Source organism: Phocoena sinus, chromosome 3, assembly GCF_008692025.1.
Source record: "Phocoena sinus isolate mPhoSin1 chromosome 3, mPhoSin1.pri, whole genome shotgun sequence".
Taxonomy (NCBI): domain Eukaryota; kingdom Metazoa; phylum Chordata; class Mammalia; order Artiodactyla; family Phocoenidae; genus Phocoena; species Phocoena sinus.
The window spans coordinates 1,455,912-1,475,864 of NC_045765.1; the positions used below are offsets into that span (position 1 = coordinate 1,455,912).

The window sequence follows — 19,953 nt, forward strand, 5'->3', positions numbered from 1 at the left end:
GGCTGACTTCCCGGGGGTTGAGTGATTATTAACAGTGCTCCCTTATCAGCTCTCACCCATCACCCACCCAAAGGCCCCCAGGTACCCAAAGCCCCAGGCATCTCCAGGTTTCCCTAAGGGGAGGACTGGATCCTAGCCAAAAATGGCTGAAATGGCCTCAGAAGGAAGACCTTCCCTCGACTCTGGGACAATTCCCACCTCCTCCCTGGGAAGGGGCACCAAATACCCCAGGGGCACAGCCAGGGGTGCCAGGACCCTCGAACCCCGGTCCATGACACCACCCTCTGAATAATCGTTTCCAACGGTTGTCAAAAGTACACAACAGCAAAGAAGAACAGTCATACAATGTTGTAAAGAATACAAGCCTACATGATACATGAAGACACGTGTTTCTAACTGTCGAAAATACGTGAGACTGGCAAATGGGTCCGTCAGTCAAAAATGATCATAATTACAAAATTAAAAGACTAGAAGTAGGGAGTTCCCTGGTGGTCTGGTCTAGTGTTTAGGACTCAGTGCTTTCCCTGCTGGGGCCTGGGTCCAATCCCCGGTCGGGGAACTAAGATCCCACAGTCCATGTGGTATGGCCAGAAAAAAAAAAAAAAAAAACTTGAAAAAATTTTTTTAAATTAAGAAATAGAAGTAGCAGCCACCTACACTGTGAAAGCTGGCTCGCAGCTCTATTTATTTGAATGAATATTCGACCAGCTCGATATTTAGATATTTGTTTATTCAATAGATAGAAGAGTCTAAAGTAATTCTAAAATTGGTGTGTTTTCTCATGCAAGGAACTAAAAAGAAAGAAAACAAGAACCCTGCCGTGTAGACCCATGTGCTTATGTTCTGGGCCCCAAATAAGCCTCACACTTTCCCTCTGAAATAACCATGGGCTCCCAGGCAACTGGAGAAACAGCCCAGCAAGGGCCCGTGTAAAATTTTATACTTCCAAATAAATTTTTGGGCTGTCTGGGAAGGGGACAAATTTGAATTGTAATTTAAAAATTGTTTTTAAATTTTAAGTTCTTCTTAGAGCCTTCCTCAGTTTCAGAGGTCCTGCTGGAGATTTATCTACCTGTTATCCCAAAATGTAGCTGTGCCTCTAGACTGGAGGTGTGCAACTGTCCCCTGTCTCTCCCTAGCGTGAGGACACACGGACACACGAACACACGGCCACCCCCCACCCACCAACAGAGCCCAATTTTCATGCACTTCACCCCACAGCCACTAGAGGGCCTCTGTCAGCCGTGCCAGGCTCTGAGTTATTCCAGATACTCACAAATATATTATATATATCTTAAATATATATATATATATATTTTGGGGGGGGGTACGCAGGCCTCTCCCGTTGTGGAGCACAGGCTCTGGACGCGCAGGCTCAGTGGCCACGGCTCCCGGGCCCAGCCGTTCCACGGCATGTGGGATCTTCCCATACCGGGGCACGAACCCGTGTCCCCTGCATCGGCAGGTGGACTCTCAACCACTGCGCCACCAGGGAAGCCCAAGGTTTTTATTTTTATAAATGTATTTATTTATTATTTTAATTTTTGGTTGCGTTGGGTCTTCGTTGCTGTGCGTGGGCTTTCTCTAGTTGCGGCAAGCAGGGGCTACTCTTTTTTGTAGCGTGTGCGCTTCTCATTGCGGTGGCTTCTCTTGTTGCAGAGCAAGGGCTCTAGGCAGGTGGGCTTCAATAGTTGTGGCGCGTGGGCTCAGTAGTTGTGGCGCACGGGCTTAGTTGCTCTGTGGCACGTGGGATCTTCCTGGGCCAGGGCTCGAACCCGTGTCCCCTGCATTGGCAGGCGGATTCTTAACCACTGTGCCATCAGGGAAGGGAAGCCCCTCTCAAGGGTTTTTAAAAAGTTCATTTCCCTACTGGTCTCCATTTCACCCTGGTTGTGAATCTTCATTAAGCAACTAAGACCCAGCGCAACCAAATAAAAAATAAATAAATATTAAAAACAAAACAAAACCAAACACATGGTATTAAAAAAAAATAAAGAATCCCACTGGTGGGAAACCTGAAATTTGCAGGTATTGCCTCGACACACAGGCACCCACCGCCTAGCCCAGGACTAAGTGCAGCCACACTCAGAACCCGGTCCCATCGCCTTGCTGTTGGGTGGCCTCTGTGTACTGCATGCTCAGCCCTTTGCCCTGGGACACTTTTGAGCCACTCCCAGGCATCTTAGTGCAAGCTGCCTGCCATGCGGACCCGTGCAAGTCTGTGGCCACTCACCCACAAGGACTCCCAGGGTGACCATGACGATGCTGGTGGCCACCATGGCCGAGAGGGCTGCCCGGCAGCATGCGGCGTCTGTAGGCTGGATGTCCTTGGTTGCCCTGGGCGCCAGCTGTAAGTCACCGGCGGTGGGCTCCATGGCTCCCAGACGTGGGGACGGCAACCTGGAAGCCAGCAGAAAAGAGACAGAAAAAGGAGGTCAGAGCTGGGGGCGTTTCTCTTTCCCTAAGCAAGGGTCTTCCTTGTGCAGACGTGACAGCCATCAACAGCGCCCTAGGCGTCGGGGGCTCGACGCAAAACATAAAAACGGATTCAACATGATTGCTGGCTGGGCTGGCACACGCGGGATCCCCATGGGGCCCTTGCTGGGAAGAGCATGTATGAGTTTCCTGCACTTGCTATAACAGATGACGACAAACCAGTGGCTTAAAGGAACGCAGATTTATTATCTTACGGTTCTGGAGGTCAGAGGTCTAAATGATAGAAGGCTGTGCTCCTTCCGGAAGCAGCCGTCTGCAAGCCAGGAAGGGAGCTCCCGCCAGAAACCAACACCGCCGACACCTGGATCTTGGACCTCCAGCCTCCAAAAGTGGGAGAGAAAAAATGTCTGTTGTTTAAGCTGCTCTGTCTATGATATTTGTTCTGGCAGCTTGAGGTGACTGAGACAATTGCACAGAGATCCCACATAACTCACACCCAGCGTCCCTAATATAAAGTCTGGTACATGTGTCACAATGAATTAACCAATTTTTTTTTCTTTTTTTGGCTGCACGGCACGCAGGATCTTAGTTCCCTGACCAGAGATCGAACCCGTGCCCCCCTGCGGTGGAAGTTGGAGTCTTAACCACTGGACTACCAGGGAAGTCCCTTAACGAACCAATATCGATACACTATTACCAACCAAAGTCCACAGTGTATTCAGATTTCCTCAGTTTCCCCCTAATTCCCTCTTCTGTCCCAGGACCCCATCCAGGATCCCATGTGAGAGTCATCACATGTCCTTGTGACCTCTCTGGGCTATGATGGTTTCTCAGACTTTGTGATGCCCTGGGTAGTCCTGATATTTTGCGGAATGTCCCTCTTTGGGGGTCTGTCTCATGTTTCTCTCATGGTGAGACCGGGGTGAAGTGGGGGTCGTCTGGCAGACCTCCCCCCCTCCAGGCCCCACCATCCACCCCTCCATCTCTGCTCATGGGGTGTCTGAAGCAGCCCCTCCACTCTTGGTCTGGGTGAATGTCTCCTCCTTCAGGAAGCCCTCTTGACCTCTTCCACCCCCAGCTACAGACCGCCCTCTGTCACATTCAGGGAGTATCCTCTCTGCAACCAGCTCTTCCCTGAGATTCCACATCCATCCATCCCCCTGGAAAATCCTCATCACAAAAGACTCACAAGACACTCAGATATTTGTTGAACGAATACAGCTTGTGGAATAGTCACCTGCATTGGGTTTTGGTTTCCCAGGTGTGCCCAGTGGACAGAACACAATCAGACCGTTTTCTAAATGCATTGTGGTTGGCAACACAGCCCCAGGGTGTACTGACCTCATCTATCTGTTTTTTTGGTCAGATCTCAACTTGATCTTTATTATTTTTTATTTATTTATTTATTATTTATTTTTGGCCGCGTTGGGTCTTCGTTGCTGCACACGGGCTTTCTCTAGTTGCGGTGAGAGTGGGCTTCTCACTGCAGTGGCTTCTCTTGTTGCGGAGCATGGGCTCTAGGCGCTTGGGGTTCAGTAGTTGTGGTGTGGGGGCTCACTAGTTGTGGCTCGTGGGCTCTAGAGAGCAGGCTCAGTAGTTGTGGCGCCCATGTCCCCTGCATTGGCAGGCAGATTCTTAACCACTGCACTACCAGGGAAGTCCTGACCTCATCTTAAAGGTAAATGTCTAGTCCAGGGTTGGCTGGCTTCACACCTTGTTTTTATAAATAAAGTTTTATTGAAACACAGATATGTCCATTTGATGACATCAGTGGTTCCTAACTGGGAGCAATTCTGCCCCCAGTGGTGACACATGGCGATGTCTGGAGACATTTTGGGTTACCGCAACTGGGGGTGCCCCCGGCATTTGATGGGTGGGGACCGGGGATGCTGCTCAACACCCACAGTGCCCAGGATGGCCCCACACAGAGAAAGATCCAGCCCAAGATATCAGTGGTGCTGAGTCTGAGAAACCCAGAGGTATATATTAACTTTGGCTGCCTTCGTGATGCAGTGGTGGAGTTGGGTGGTCAAGACAGAGACTGATCTGGTCTGCAAAGCTGAGCATATTTACTCTCTGGCCCTTTCGAAACATCTGCCCATCCTGCATAAGGCCATCCCCAGCTGGTGAGTCATCACTAATGCTTTGACGCAGAAGAGGATTTGCAAATATGAATGTCAGAGTTTGCCCTGCTGTCACAATGCAGGTGCCGGAAGAGAAGCCTCCTCCTTCTGCTGGCGGCTCACTCTCTTTGGGGTGGTGGATTCACCCCAGGGTGGCCCACAAAATACTGCACCGTGGTAACCTGGCCCACTAAACACAACCTGAGAGCTCGTCAGCCCCTGAGAGATGGAAGGAACGCCATGGTAGACAGAATCCAAGATGGCGGCCATGACCTGAGGCCCTCAGTCCCGCAACCACAAGGAACTGAATTCTGCCCACAACCGTGTGAGCTGGGAGGTGGATCCTTCTCTAGTTGAGACTTTGGATGAGACGGCAGCCTCGACTGACACCCTGATTGCTGTCTTGTGGGAGACCCTGAGCAGCAGACCCAGCGAAGCCGTGCCCAGACTCTCGACCCACAGACACCGAGAGGTAATAGATGTGTGTTGATTTAAGCCACTAAGTGTGTGGTGATATTGTTTCGTGGCATAGAAAGTAAATACATTGCCACTTCACCCATTAAATGCTATTTGAAAGTCAACCGTTGGGTTCGTTTTTAGGGAGGATGCAGGGTAAGAATAGCTGTGCGATCTAACAACTCTGGCATCCAGCTTCCTCCTCTGTCTAATGGGCAGAATGCAACGCCTGCCGTCTGGTTGATTTCTCCTCTCCAGGATCCAGGATCTCAGGATCTCAGTTCCAAGAAGCAGGCTGAGCTCTGGCGCTTTTGCTTCTGAAACTTCTCTGGGTCAAGAGCCAACAGATTCACTTAAGGCTGTTGATTTCTGCTACTCGCTACTAAAAGAGCCTTGAATGTGTTAAGCCATCCCCAGCCCCCTGCTGGATAATTCTCTTCCATTCATGAGACCTGAACAGACCTTTGCTCCAAACCCAGCGCGTTCTCAGCCTGCAGAGAAGCTTTTTTCTCCAGAGGGGATGAATCACCTTTACATCTCTGCAGAGCTGGATCTCATTACCTCCCCTCTGCCTCTGCTCCCCCGGGGGTGCTGGTCCAGCGTGGGCGGAGAATGATTCATACCTGGCCTCTGACACACTCTTCCCCATTTGAACACCACAGAGAAGGAAATGGGGGGACAATCCCATTCCATTTCCCTTGACAGGGCTCCATGAAGGTGCCCACTCAGCCAGGTGCTTCTCTGGAGGGAGTAGAGCTGTTCTTGAGGCCCGTACAGATGAACGGCAGGCCTGGGTGTCAGATAAAATACGGTCAAACCTTCTGGTAACGGACTGTACTGCTGAATTGAATGAAGAAGCGTTTTCAGAACTCTGATGGAAAACGGATGAACTCATAAAAGTGCCAACAAAAGATCAAGACGAAAAAAAAATGAATTACATGGGACCGAGTGAACCAATGAGGATGACTATAATTCTGGTGACTTTCTGTTTGAATAAAAAAAAAAATCCCACAAGGACTCAGAGGCAAAAAAATATACAAATCGATTTTCACTGCAAAGTAAAGGAGCCGTTACAGTGGAGGATTCCTGGACTGAATGTCAATATCATGACACAGTGTCAGTGTGTTTTGTGTTTGGTAATTGCAGTCATTGTTGCTTTTGTTGTGACCATCCATTTACCAAAAAAAAAAAAATACAGTCAAACTTGAATTTCAGATTGACAAGACATAAACAACCCTGTGACGGTTGATTTTGTGTGTCCATGGGGCTAGGCCATGGTGCTGATTTCTGGTCAAATATGATTCTAGATGTTGCTGTGAAGATGTAATGAACATTTAATTCGTTGAGTAAAGCAGATAAGCCTCTGTAGTGTGGGTGGGCCGTATCTAGTCAGTTGAAGGCCTTAAGAGAAAAGACCAAGGTTCCCCCCGCCCCTACAAAAAAGAGAGAATTCTGTCTCCAGATAGCCTTTGAACTTGAGCTGCAACTTTTCCCTGGGTCTCCAGCCTGCCCTGCAGACTTCAGATTTGCCAGCTCCCATGGCTGTGAACCGATTCCTGTCTCTCTGTCTGTCTCTCTGTGTGCATCTCTCTCTCCATTCTATTGGTTCTATTTCTCCGGAGAACCATGACTCATACAGTTGCTAATATGTCTTGCACAAAATTTGGGACATACTTGTACTAAGAAAAAGAAAAGTATTTGCTGTTTGCCTGAAGTTCAAATTTATCTGGCCCAGCCAGAATGTCCCATCCTATCAGGATAACATATCTCGGCTGGGAATAGCCACTCTGTGCCTCACTGCCACCAACCGGAGTCAGTGAAAAAGGGGAGCTGTGCAGGGGTGGAGGGCGGGCGAGGCTGTACAACACTTACCCCTTTATTCTTACACTTGAGCTAAATTGCCTTCCGAGGAGCCAGAGAATCTCTAAGAATCACTTGATGAAATGTTTTAAGGACAAAGACACCAAGATTCACTTCTGTGATTAGGGCTGGAAACTCAAATGTAGTGTGTGAGCTCACTGACAGCGCCCCCTACAAACACACACACTACGTTCACTCAAGCCCAGACGATCCTGCCACCCCCACCCCGCCCCGACCCCGTGGGTTTTCTAAGGATTTCTGTGTTCTCTAAATTGTCTTGTCATCACTGTCATTAGGGCACAGAAGGGGCCTCCTGCTATTTAGCATTGAATATAGAAGCTCCATTCATTGTTTCCATCAATCCGATATTTACAAAGGGCCAGGCTTGGCTGCTCTGTGCTGGGTGCCCAGCCCTGAATGAGACAGATGTGATTCTCAGCTCATAGAGCGTAAATCTTAGTGACAGAGACCCAAGTAAATTAAAATTGCCGCTACAATAAAGGCTGGAAAGGAGAGATGCATCCATGGGGCTTTGAGTCTCTGTAAAAAGGAAGCTTTGATCTAGACAGGGGGCCAGGGAAGCCTTCCTGACGGGGGCGGGGCGGGGGGATGAGTTATGTGAGTTCGAAAGGATAAATAGGAATCCAGTAAGTGCCCAGTGGAAGCAACAGATGTCCACGTAGTAAGAACAAAATATGTAAAAGCCCTGTGGCAGGAGGGAGAAAGTAAGGGCCATCTCAGAGGAAGTGTGTCAGTCAACTACTGCCATGAAACAAATCATCAAGACATAGCTGCTGAAAACAACGCACATTCGTTCTCTCATGGTTTCGGCAGGTCAGGATTCTGGCACGTTTTAGGGGTCCTCTGCTCTGGGTCTCACTCAGCTGCAATCAAGGTGTTAGCTGGGGGAGTTCCCTGGTTGTCCAGTGGTTAGGACTCAGTGCTTTCACTGCCATGGCCGGGGTTCAATCCCTGGTCAGGGAACTAAGATCCCACAAGCCGTGCAGCACAGCAAAGAAAAAAAAAAAAAAAAAGTGTGAGCTGGGCTTCATTCTCATCCAGAGGCTCAGCTGGGGAAGGATCCACTTCTGAGCTCCCTGTTGTTGCTGGAATTTGCTTCCTTGTGATGTTAAGGCTGAGGTCCCATTTCATTGCTGGCTGTCAGCCCAGGGCTGCTCTCAGCAACGGGGAGCTGTTTAGTTTCAAGCAAATTTAGAAAGCATTTCCAACTCCCATCTTGACACTCCCTCTCTCTAGATATCCTGCCAACACCTACAGTGACCAACTGTCTCAGTTTTCCCGGGATTTCTCTGTTTTAGCCACAAAAGTCCCACGTCTCAGGAAGCCCCTCAATTCCGGGCAAACAGAGTCAGTTGTCACCCCACAGGCAACACCTAAACACAACCTGCCCCAAATTAAACTAATTTTCTTTCTCCAAACCTTCTCTCATCCACACAGTTGCCCAAGCCCTGAATTCTCACTTACAGTCGACCCTCCATATCCATGGGTTCTTTACCCAAAACTTCAACTAACAGTTGATAGAAAATATTCAGGAAAAAAATTCCAGAAAGTTCCAAAAAGCAAAACTTGAATTTGCCACATGCCAACAATTATTTACATAGCCTTTACATTGTATTTACAATATTTACACAGCATTTACAGTGTACTAGGTATTATAAGTCATCTACAGATGATTTCAAGTATACAAGAGGATTGCATAGGTTATATGCAAATGCTAAGTCATTTTATATAAGGGACTTAAGCATCTGTGGGGTTTGGTATCCATGGCGGGTTTTGGTACCAATCCCCCTCAGATACTGAGGGATGAATGTAATTACCCCTATCATACCTTGTCCGTCACCAAGTCCTGCAGATTTTATAACCTGAATTTCTCTAGAATGGGGGTCATTAAACTTTTTCTGCAAAGGGCCAGAGAGTAAATATTTTCAGCTTTGTAGTCCCACAGTCTATGTTGTAACTACTCAACCCTACTATTATGTCATGAAAGCTGTACCAGGCACATGTAAACAAATGGGTAGGGCTGTGTTTCCATAAACAGGCAATGGGCTGGAGTTAACCTGTGGGCCACAGTGTGGTGATCTTGGTCTAGGATCTGTCATTTGTCTTTATCCACACTGCCTAGTGCAAGTTGTCACCACCTCGAATCTGAATGACTACAGTGACTTGGACCCTCCACTTTATTATCTTCACTAGAGCCAGACTAACCTTTCACCAGGAAAACCCAGTGACTCCTCTGCTTGTAAGCAGTCAAACCCAATGGGTGGAAGACAGAAAAACAAAGTAAAACAAAATCTTTCAAGAGAGACACACCCTCATCTCAGATTCTGCAGGATTCCCACAGATAAAAGCGTGCTGAGGATACGCTCCCCACCTCAAAATTGCAAAACACACGAGGGAAAAAACCACCATCCGGAAGAATCAGCAGACACAAGAAGGCAGTACTAGACACTGAAGACATTCAGATAGTGAAACTATCTGAGATTATAAAACAAGTATGCTTAAAATTCGTTCAGACATAAAATAATTGAAAATATGACAAATGATCTCATGAAAACATGGGTACAACTTAAAAAAAATGGAAGTGCCAGCAATGAAAACTATAGTCATTAGGATTAAATTCTCAGTAGATGGGTTACCCAACAGCTACAGATGAATAAAAAATAAATGACTCAGAAGACAGATATATTACCCAGAATGCAGCAAAGAGAAGTAAAAAGATGGAAAACCTGTGACAGAGGTTAACAGATACAGGACACAGAAAAAATGGAAGGCCCCACTGTATATCTCACAGGGGTTCCAGAAGGAGAGACTAGACAAAGGGAAGAGAGGAAATATTATAAGAGAAACTAGTTGAGAATTTTCTAGAGTTGTTGAAAGACATGCATCCTCAGATTTGAAAAGCACCATGATCCACAGAATAAAAACAAAGAGAAAATTATAGAAGTAACCAGAAAGTAAACACAGGTTATCTATAAAGGAAGGCTGATTCAGAGTGATAGCAGATTTCTTGGGACTTCCCTGGTGGTCTGGTGATTAAGATTCCATGCTCCTGCATGCCATAACTAAGAGCCCACATGCTGCAACTGAAGATCCTGCATGCCACAACTAAGACCCAGCACAGCCAAATAAATGGATAAATATTAAAAAAAGAAAAAGAGTGATAGCAGATTTCTCATCAGAAACAAAAGAAACTGGAAGGGAGAGAATAATATCTTCAAATTGCTGAGAGGAAATAGGTCAATCAACAATTATATGCCTAAACCCATTTAGTCAAGGAAGAGAATGTAATACAGACATTTCTAGGAAAAGACTTAGAAACTTAACCACTAACAGACCTTCACTGAAAAAGCTACTAAAGGATGTATCTGGGGGAGAACAAAATTGAATTTACAGAAAAGATGTAAAAAGCAGGAAGCACCGTGAGCCCAGAAACTGGTGAACATGTGGGAACATCTAAATAAGCATTATGTGTATAAAATAGTAATAATGACCAATTAGGGATGTATAAAAACCAAGGTGGAACTAGCACACAAGACAGAGGGGATGATTGCAGTCAAAAGACATTAAGTTTCAGAGACTTCCCTGGTGGCTCAGTGGTTAAGAATCCACCTGCCAATGCAGGGGACATGGGTTCGATCCCTGACCCAGGAAGATCCCACATGCCGCAGAGCAACTAAGCCCGTGCGCCACAACTACTGAGCCTGCACTCCAGAGCCGCGAGCCACAACTACCGAGCCCGCGTGCCACAACTACTGAAGCCCACGCACCTAGAGGCGGTGCTCCACAACAAGAGAAGCCACCACAATGAGAAGCCTGTGCACCACAACGAAGAGTAGCCCCCGCTCACTGCAACTAGAGAAAACCTGTGCAGAGCAACAAAAACCCAATGCAGCCAAAAATAAATAAATAAATACATATTTTTAAAAGACATTAAGTTTCAGGGGAGACTATTGACCAATTCCAAATCTGTTAAGTGAAGCATTCATGAACATTTTAAGGGTAACTTTAATAATAGAACTAAAATGGATGACTTCCAAAAAAGTACAGTGAAAAAGATATAAAAGAAAAAGGGAGGAAAACAAAGAAAAAGAGAAAGAAAAAGTGCAAATGTACTAAATTTACAAGGTAAAAGACAGAATTTGTCAGGTTAGACTTTTTTTTTAAAGCTATCAGGTGTTTTAAGTGGTCTCTTGTAAACAGTGAAAGTCACAAAATGGAAGAGATAAAAATTCTAACCTCATATGTACCAAATAGCAAGCTAGACATCAGACAATCTTGTTTAATGGAAATATATGTTCACGGCATTAGAGAACAAACTTACCTTTTTCAGGCACACGTGGAATATTTGCAAAAATTAACCATACAGTAGCCACAAAGCAAGTCTCAACAAAACCCAAAAACTCTCTCAGACCACTTCTCTCACCACAGTGTAATTAAATGAGATGTCTAGAAATAACAAGAAAATTATGACTGAAAATCTAAAATCACTTCTAGTGAATTAATAATTCCAAGAAGAAATTATAGCTAAATTAATAAAATATTTAGAACTGAATGATAGTGAACATGCTTCACATCAAAATCCTGGATGCAGGGACTTCCCTGGTGGTCCAGTGGCTAAGACTCCACACTCCCAGTTCAGGGGGCCTGGGTTTGATCCCTGATCAGGGAACTAGATCCCAGATGCTGCAACTAAGAGTTCACGTGCCGCAACTCAAGATCCTGCATGCCGCAACTAAAAGATCCCATATGCCGCAATGAAGATCCTGCATGCGGCAATGAAGATACCTCATGCCACAACTAAGACCCGATACAGCCAAATAAATATTTTTTAAAAAATCCTGGATGCAGTCAAAGCAGCCCTTACAGGCAAAGACGTGGCAATCACCATCCATGTTACATCAAGTCGGACAGCTGGACAGGCATTGATTTCAATGTTGCAGTCACTGGGGTCTCAACCCTCTGTGGTAAGCACAAATCTCTAGGCTCGGCCCCCCAACAGCACTCACTGCACTGAGGTCAGCTGCCAGGATCCTGGCATCCCCAGCAGAGAAGGCCACGTTTTGGGTTTTTCTGTCCCAAGCAAAACCCCATCTTTCCACAAGTAGTCCCAGGAGTACACATGGGTCATCATAACTGCTTTCTCTTCTCTTAGTTTTTCCTTAAGAAGTGTCTGAGAAGGCAAATCCATCAGGAAGAGAAAGGGGTAGGAATTCAAGGGGGTAGAGATATCTCCTTATGGGGACGTGTAGTCAAAACTTTGGCCTTTGCCAATAAAATTGCCCTGTAAGCGAACTGGATTGTTAAGTCATCAGAAGGTTCTTGTGGGTTTCCTAATGAGCTACATAACCCATGCCCTATTTCCTATGACATTTCCTCATATTATATGACTTAATGACAAAACAATGGGAGGTAAAAAATAAAATAGGAAGAACATTCTAAAAAGAAAAAGTACAACAACAAAAACGAACAAACAAAAAACCTTTGGCCTTTGCCTCTGGTTCTGAGAAGCGATCTCTGGGAGGCTGAGGTCAACCACATGGACAGTCAATGAATCAGTTATGCCCAGTGAAAGCTCTTCACCCTGTAGCGTGGGGGAAATGCCCTGACTAGCAATACTCCATGGGTGTTATCACACATCAATGCCAGGAGAATAATGCATCCTGAGTGCACGGGGAGAGGACAGCATCACTTCATGTTTGGTGATTCTCCTGATTCTGTGGACTACTGTTTGTGTCCTCCCCCAATTCTTATGTTGAAACCCTAACCTCCCATGTGATGGTATTTGGAGGTGGGGTCTTTGGGAGGTGATTAGGTCATAAGGGTGGGGCTCCCATGAATGGGATTAGTGCCCTTATAAAGGGACCCCCACCCCCACCCAGAGAGCCCCCTGGACCCTTCTGCCATGTGAGGACAGAAGGGAGGGAGACAGCCATCTACTAACCAGGAAGCAGGGCCTCACCAGACACCAGACCTGCCAGTGCCTTGATCTTGGATTCCCAGCCTCCAGAACTGTGAGAAATAAATGCCTGTTGTGTATAAGCCACCCAGTCTGGGTATTCTGTTATAGCAGCCTGAAGGGACTCAGACAGCTGGACTAGCCCCGTGAGTTTCTCCCTTTGGTTCATCTTAATTGATAATCTTAACCCCTCTAACTGTTACAGTTAATCTTAAACCATAACTATGACTATGACAGCTCTAAGCGATTTCTGAGTTTTTCTAGTGAATTGTCAAACCTCAGGGTGGTTTTGGGAACCACCCCCCTTATTAGTTTCCTGGGGCAGCCATGACAAAGCACCACAAGCGGGGTGCCTTATATCAAGGGTTCCCCAACCCCTGGGCTGTGGACCAGTACCGGTCCGTGGCCTGTTAGGAACCGGGCCGCACAGCAGGAGGTGAGCGGCAGGCGAGCGAGGGAAGCTTCATCTGCCGCTCCCCATTGCTCGCATTACCGCCTGAACCATCCCTCTGCCACCACCGTCCATGAAAAAGTTGTCTTCCACGAAACAGTCTCTGGTGCCAAAAAGGTTGGGGACCACTGCCTTATATAACAGACACTTGTCACCTCCCAGTTCTGGAGGCCAAGAGTCAGAGGTCAGCGTGTCAGCTGGGCTAGCTCCCTCTGAAACCACGAGGGAGAATCTGTCTCAGGCTCTCTCCTGGCTTCAGGGGGTCGCTGGTGATCTTTGATGTCCCTTAGCTTATATATAGCAGCATCACCCCCACCTCTGCTTCCATCTTCACATTGCATTCTCCCTGTGTGTGTCTATGTCCAAATGTCCACTTTTTAAAATTAATTTTTATTGGCATGCAGTTGCTTTACAATGTTGTGTTAGCTTCTACAGCACAGCAAAATGAAATCAGCCATGCATATACACATATCCCCCCCATTTAGGACACTACAGTGCATTAAGTAGAGCTCCCTAGGCTATACAGTATGTTCCCATCAGTTGTCTACTTTATACATAGTATCAATAGTGTATATGTGTCGATCCCAGTCTCCCAATTCCTCCCCCCCCCAACCCCTTTCCCCCTTGGTATCCATACATTTGTTCCCTACGTCTGTGTCTCTATTTCTGCTTGGCAATTGAGGTTTAAATAGAGCTACCATATGACCCAGCAATCCCACTACTGGGCATATACCCAGAGAAAACCATAATTCAAAAAGACACATGCGGTGCTTCCCTGGTGGTGCAGTGGTTAAGAATCTGCCTGCCAGTGCAGGGGACACTGGTTTGAGCCCTGGTCCGGGAAGATCCCACATGCTGCGGAGCAGCTAAGCCCGTGTGCCACAACTACTGAGCCTGCACTCTAGAGCCCGTGAACCATAACTACTGAGCCCACATGCCACAACTAGGGAGCCTGCGTGCCTAGAGCCTGTGCTCCAAGCAAGAGAAGCCACCGCAATGAGAAGCCCACACACCGCAACGAAGAGTGGCCCCCGCTTCCCGCAACTAGAGAAAGCCCACACGCAGCAACGACTCAGCCAAAATAAAATTAAAAAAAAAAGAAAGACACATGCACCCCAGTGTTCATAGCAGCACTATTTACAATAGCCAGGCTGTGGAAACAACCCAAATGTCCCTTTTATAAGGACAGCAGTTGTACTGGCTGAAAGCCCACCCAAATGACCTCACTCTAACCTGATTACATTTGCAAAGACCCTATTTCCAAATAAGGCCACTTTCTGAGTTGGGGGGGTTAGGACTCCAACATATGAATTTCGGCGGGGGGGGACACAGTTTACCCAGAACATCCCTGAACTTGCAATTGATCTCAGAATCGAGGACAGTCCTGCGCGGAGACTGTGACCTCTGATCTTGTAATGGGCCCTGCCGGCCTCACGAAGGAAAAGAGTTAAAAAGACAGAGTTCACGCCCCCTAGGACGGCTATCACCAAAACCCAGAAAACAGCAAGGGCTGCTGAGGATGTGAGGAAATCAGACCCCTCGTGCACTGGTGCTGGGGATGCAAAATGGTGCAGCTGACTGGGAAGCAGTCTGGACGTTCCTCAAAAAATTAAGCATAGGGCTTCCCTGGTGGCACAGTGGTTGAGAGTCCCCGCCTTCCGATGCAGGGGACACGGGTTCGTGCCCCGGTCCGGGAGGATCCCACATGCCACGGAGCGGCTGGGCCCGTGAGCCATGGCCGCTGAGCCTACGTGTCCGGAGCCTGTGCTCCACAACGGGAGAGACCACAACAGAGAGAGGCCCACGTACAGCATAAAAAAAAAAAATTAAGCATAGAACCACCATACGCTAAAGCAATTCCTCTCCTGGGTACACATACACCCAAAAGAAAGGAAAGCAGGGTCTCAAACAGATATCTGCCCACCCACGTTCACAGCAGCGTATTCACAATGGCCAAAGGTAGAAGCAACCCAAGTGTCCACTGATGGATGATGGATGAACACAATGTGGTCCATCTAAACAGTGGAATATTATTCAGCCTTAAAAAGGAAGGATGTTCTGACACCTGCTACAATATGGATGAACCTTGAGGACACGATGCTCAGTGAGAGAACCAGACACAGAAGGACAAATCCTGTGTGATCCCACTCACAGGAGGTCCTGGAGGAGTCACATCCATAGAGACAGGGAGTAGATGGTGGGGGCCGGGGGCTGGGGGAGGGGCTGGGGAGTCAGTGTTTCACGGGGACAGAGTTTCAGTTTGGAAAGATGAGAAAGTTCTGGAGATGATGGTGGGGATGGTTGCTAAACAGTGTGAATGTACTTAATGCCACTGAGTTGTGCACTTAAAAATGGTTAAATGGTGAATTTCATGTTATGTATAATTTACCCCAATAAAAATAGATAGAAAGGAATTAAGAGGGAGAGGAACTGACATGCCAGAAGCGGAGATGTGAGAAGGGAAAACTGTTCACAGACAGAAACATCCAGAACGTGGAGGCCAAGAGCGAGTATCTGTGAACAAACAAGGAAGCTTAGGAGAGGCCAGGCCACCCTCAGGGCCAGCCCCGCCCCACCTCCGAGTCCAGCAAACGCTGGGCTGGATGCGCGCCAGTGCATCTGTGACCCGGCCCGACCCCAGCTCGGCCTCCTCGAAGGGCACAGAAACCTCACCCAGCTGTTGGCAAGCCTGGTGGAGCGCAGATAAAAATCAGGCTCCAAAATCTGCCTTGGAACCAGAAAAGGCAGTGACTGTTTGGTCCAAAACATCTGACAGCGTCTCCAGGTCCTTCCACAGAAACGGCATTTTGCTTGGACACTGTGACAGGCAAGATAACATCCCCTGAAGACGTCCCCATCCTGGGACCTGTGAATGTGTCATGGGGCAGAGGGGACTTTGTAGGTGGGGTTAAGTTGAGGCCCCTGAGATGGGGAGGACCCTGGATTCCCCGGGGGGGGGGGCAGCGTCATCCCAGGGTCCTTATAAGAGGGAGGCGGGAGGGTCTGAGGCCGAGAGAGACGGCAGATGCTGCGCTGCTGGCTGTGAGGATGGAGGACCGGCCGCGAGCCAGGGATGTGGTGCCTCTAGAAGCTGGAAAAGGCGGGAACCAATGCTCCCCTTTCTTTGGGGGAAGAAAAGATGCCCCAGTCATGATGCCCCACCCATCTGGCCCCCAGCCCTGCCAATCACAGTAATCACCCCTCCATCCCTATTGATGACTGGTCCACACTGGACCCAGGCCTGCCAATCACCCCTCCACCCCCATCAGTACCCACCCCTCCACCCCCATCAGTGATTGGTCCACACTGGACCCACCCCTCCACCCCCATCAGTGATTGGGCCACACTGGACCCAGGCCTGCCAATCACAGTACCCACCCCTCCACCCCCATCAGTGATTGGTCCAAAAGATTGCATGACTGAAGTAGGCCAACCAGATTTCTTCCTTGAATTTTAGCAGTATAAAATTGCCACTTCGGTAGGCCAAAAACAACAGGACATGATCAATTTCATAGGGTTTAACTAATAATAGGTGGGAGGGAGCAGCCTTCTTCCCAGTGGGGCTCCTAAGCTGTCATGGCTAGGCTTGGGGCCATTGGCTGCCATCTTGGCCTCTAACAGGAAGGAGGGATGAGGTGAATCTGGAAGGAAGAGCCTGGGTAGATGTAGGGGGCACAGCCAGGGAAGGACCTCACGGGACAAGATAGAGTGACCCAGCCCTGCCTGGGGCCAGGTCTTCCTCTGGACTGCCCAGGCACTGGAGCCAACCTTTGCTTGAACTGGTTCGAGTTGGGGTTCTCTCTCTTAGGACATCAAGATTTATGGCTCTTGGACAAACCAAAGCAGGGAGCAGTAACTTCTACAAGGACACTACAGCCCTTCACCACCTCTTCCACCATTGTAAAAAAGAGAGCGCTCAATCAACATGACCTCAGGCTTCTCCAAATTCTAGATGGCATCGCCTCCCCACACACAGGGACGCCCATTCCCATGAGGCCTGGGCAGACCCATGCACAGCCGGTGGTCAGGAGAGGACCTCCCTCCTAAGCGCACCTTCCAAGTGCGCTTGGAAGACTTGGAGACTCCTCTGTCTCCAAGTGGAGCCTCACCTGAGGTCTTCGTGTTCTCAATACTGGCCTCCTTTGGGGGACAAATCTTGATGGGACAACGCAAGTAGCCACAAAATAAATAAATAAAATAAAGCTCGTCAAACTATTTGTAAGTGGCATCCATACCACAGTCCCTGCAAAAGCCCTTCTCCCTCCCAAGGAGAGCCCAACTCAGCAAGGATCATTTTATCCACTGACAATCCCCAAATAGAAGTTTCCAGCTCATGTCTCTCTGGAGCTTCAGGCAGGAATGGACACCTGGATGCCTCCCCCTGAAGCTCAGCATGTCCCCGGGATGGGGTGTCCCTCCCCTGACAAGCCTCTTACCTGCCTTCTCCTGAGTTCTCGGGTACCACCTCTCCCACCCCCGATACCCTAGACCAGCCTCTGGGGTCTCCTGTCACTTCTTCATCCTTCTTCTCTTCCTTGCTGGTCACCTTCAAATCTAGCTGTTCCACCTCCTTCCTCCTGTCCAGGGGCGCCACCCAGCCATTCCCGCTCTCACGACCTGTCCACCTTCCCTGGGCTTGTGGTGGTCTTGCTAACCCCAGGCTTGCCGCCACCTGGCCATTTTTCAGACAACTGGAGAGATGTGCCTAGATCAGGGGGTCTCCTGTGGGCTGAGCCTGCCCCCAGGGGACACTGGGTGATGTCTGGAGACATCTGTGGTGGTCACGACTGGGGGCTCCTGGCATCAAGGGGGTGGGGGCAGGGATGCTGCTCCATCACCGCACCGTGCTTGGGGTGGCCCCCACAGAGAGAATGATCTGGACCCCATGTCAGCAGTGCTCGGGGGGGAGACCCTGGTCTATACAAATACGATCGTGCAACCCCCCTGCTATGAGTAGCTACTCACTGCCCTTAGCACCAAATTCAAAATCTCGGCCCTGACTTCCCGCCCCAGGCTCATCATTCACCATCACCCGCTCCCACCACCAGTCACTCCATGTCTATTCTGCTCCCAGAGAAATTCTGACACTCACTACACCGTGGATGAACCTTGAAGATGTGATGCTCAGTGAGAGAAGCCAGACACAGAAGGACACATGCTGTCTGATCCCACTCACAGGAGGTCCCTGGAGGAGTTGGCTCCACTGAGACAGGAAGTAGATGGTGGGGGCCAGGGACTGGGGGAGGGTGTGGGGAGTCTGTTTCGTGGGGACAGAGTTTCAGTTTCGGAAGATGAGAAAGTTCTGGAGATGGATGGTAGGGATGGTTGTACAACAATGTGTATGTGTTTAATGCCACCGAACCGCGCGCTTAAAAATGGTTAAGATGGTGCATTTTATGTGGCACACATCTTACCTCCATAAAATAATTGTTGAGAGACAGAAGCACAGAGTGGACAGGGTGGAAGTCTGTGTCTCTCCTTGTGACTGTGGACACAAGAAAGAGGAACATTTGGTGCTGGTAAAATGACTTCACACAAGTAGAAAACAGTGATGCGAGGCAGCAGACCCCCTGGCTGGGAAAGTGATTATAAAGTACCACAGGGATGCACCTGGTTTACAGAAACTTCCAGACTCTCATATATTCCTAAGGACAGAGAAGGGCCTTCCACACCTGTCCCCTACCCTCATCTCCCTGCAAAGTCTTTGCAAACAGTTGGTGCAGAAAACGTGTTTGTTTCCTGAGTGAAAAGCTGACACTTCTACCAAAGGAGAAACAGAAGTGTTTGTTTCTTGAGTGAAAAGCTGACACTTCTACCAAAGGAGAAACAGAAGTGTGCTTATTAGCTTTGCAAGAAGTGGACCAAAACCCTCCAACTAGCAACGTCTCTGGGTTGCTTTATCTTCCATCTAATGTTGAGGCACAAAAAGCAGAAGGTTGGATTGATCCCCTGCTAATTATCTGTCTTCAGTCATAACGTAAAGTCCATTTGAAACCCAACTTTCCCCAAACACCCCTATTTCTAGATTGAAATAAACTTCTCAGCAAGATGTAAAGTCCATTTATTTATTTTTAAATATTTATTTATTAATTTGGCTGTGCTTGGTCTTAGTTGTGGCCCGTGGGATCTAGTTCCCTGACCAGGGATCAAACCCGGGTCCCCTGCATTGGGAGCGCATAGTCTTAGCCACTGGACCACCAGGGAAGTCCCTGTAAAGTCCATTTAGGGTTTTTAAAAAATAATCAGCTCAGGGCTTCCCAGGTGGCGCAGTGGTTGAGGGTCTGCCTGCCGATGCAGGGGGCGCGGGTTCGTGCCCCGGTCTGGGAGGATCCCACGTGCCGCGGAGCGGCTGGGCCCGTGAGCCATGGCCGCTGAGCCTGCGCGTCCGGAGCCTGTGCTCCACAACGGGAGAGGCCGCAGCAGTGAGAGGCCGGCGTACCGCAAAAAAAAAAAAAAAAAAAAGTCAGCTCAGACAAATTATTTGGTGTTGGGTAGACCAAAAAACAAACCTGCCTGTTTGGATGTATCTCTCCCCGTTCACTCAGATGTAATGGAGACAGCCCGGCTCGGGCCAGTGGGTGTTTCCCTGAAGAGAGAGGCAAAGGGATGGAAGATTCAAGAAGATCCTACACACCCCTAATCTCAGACGG

At 48.4% G+C, this 19,953-nt stretch overlaps 1 protein-coding gene across 1 annotated transcript in view; it reads right to left on the reverse strand.

The window, feature by feature from the left end:
- Positions 1 to 19,953, reverse strand: part of TMPRSS9 (transmembrane serine protease 9) — a 58,388-nt gene that overhangs the window by 29,772 nt on the left and 8,663 nt on the right. Inside the window, exon 2 of the mRNA XM_032625291.1 lies at positions 2,234 to 2,400. Coding sequence (XP_032481182.1) covers positions 2,234 to 2,375 — 142 coding nt within the window. The 5' untranslated portion in view covers positions 2,376 to 2,400. The remainder of the gene's footprint in view (positions 1 to 2,233; positions 2,401 to 19,953) is intronic.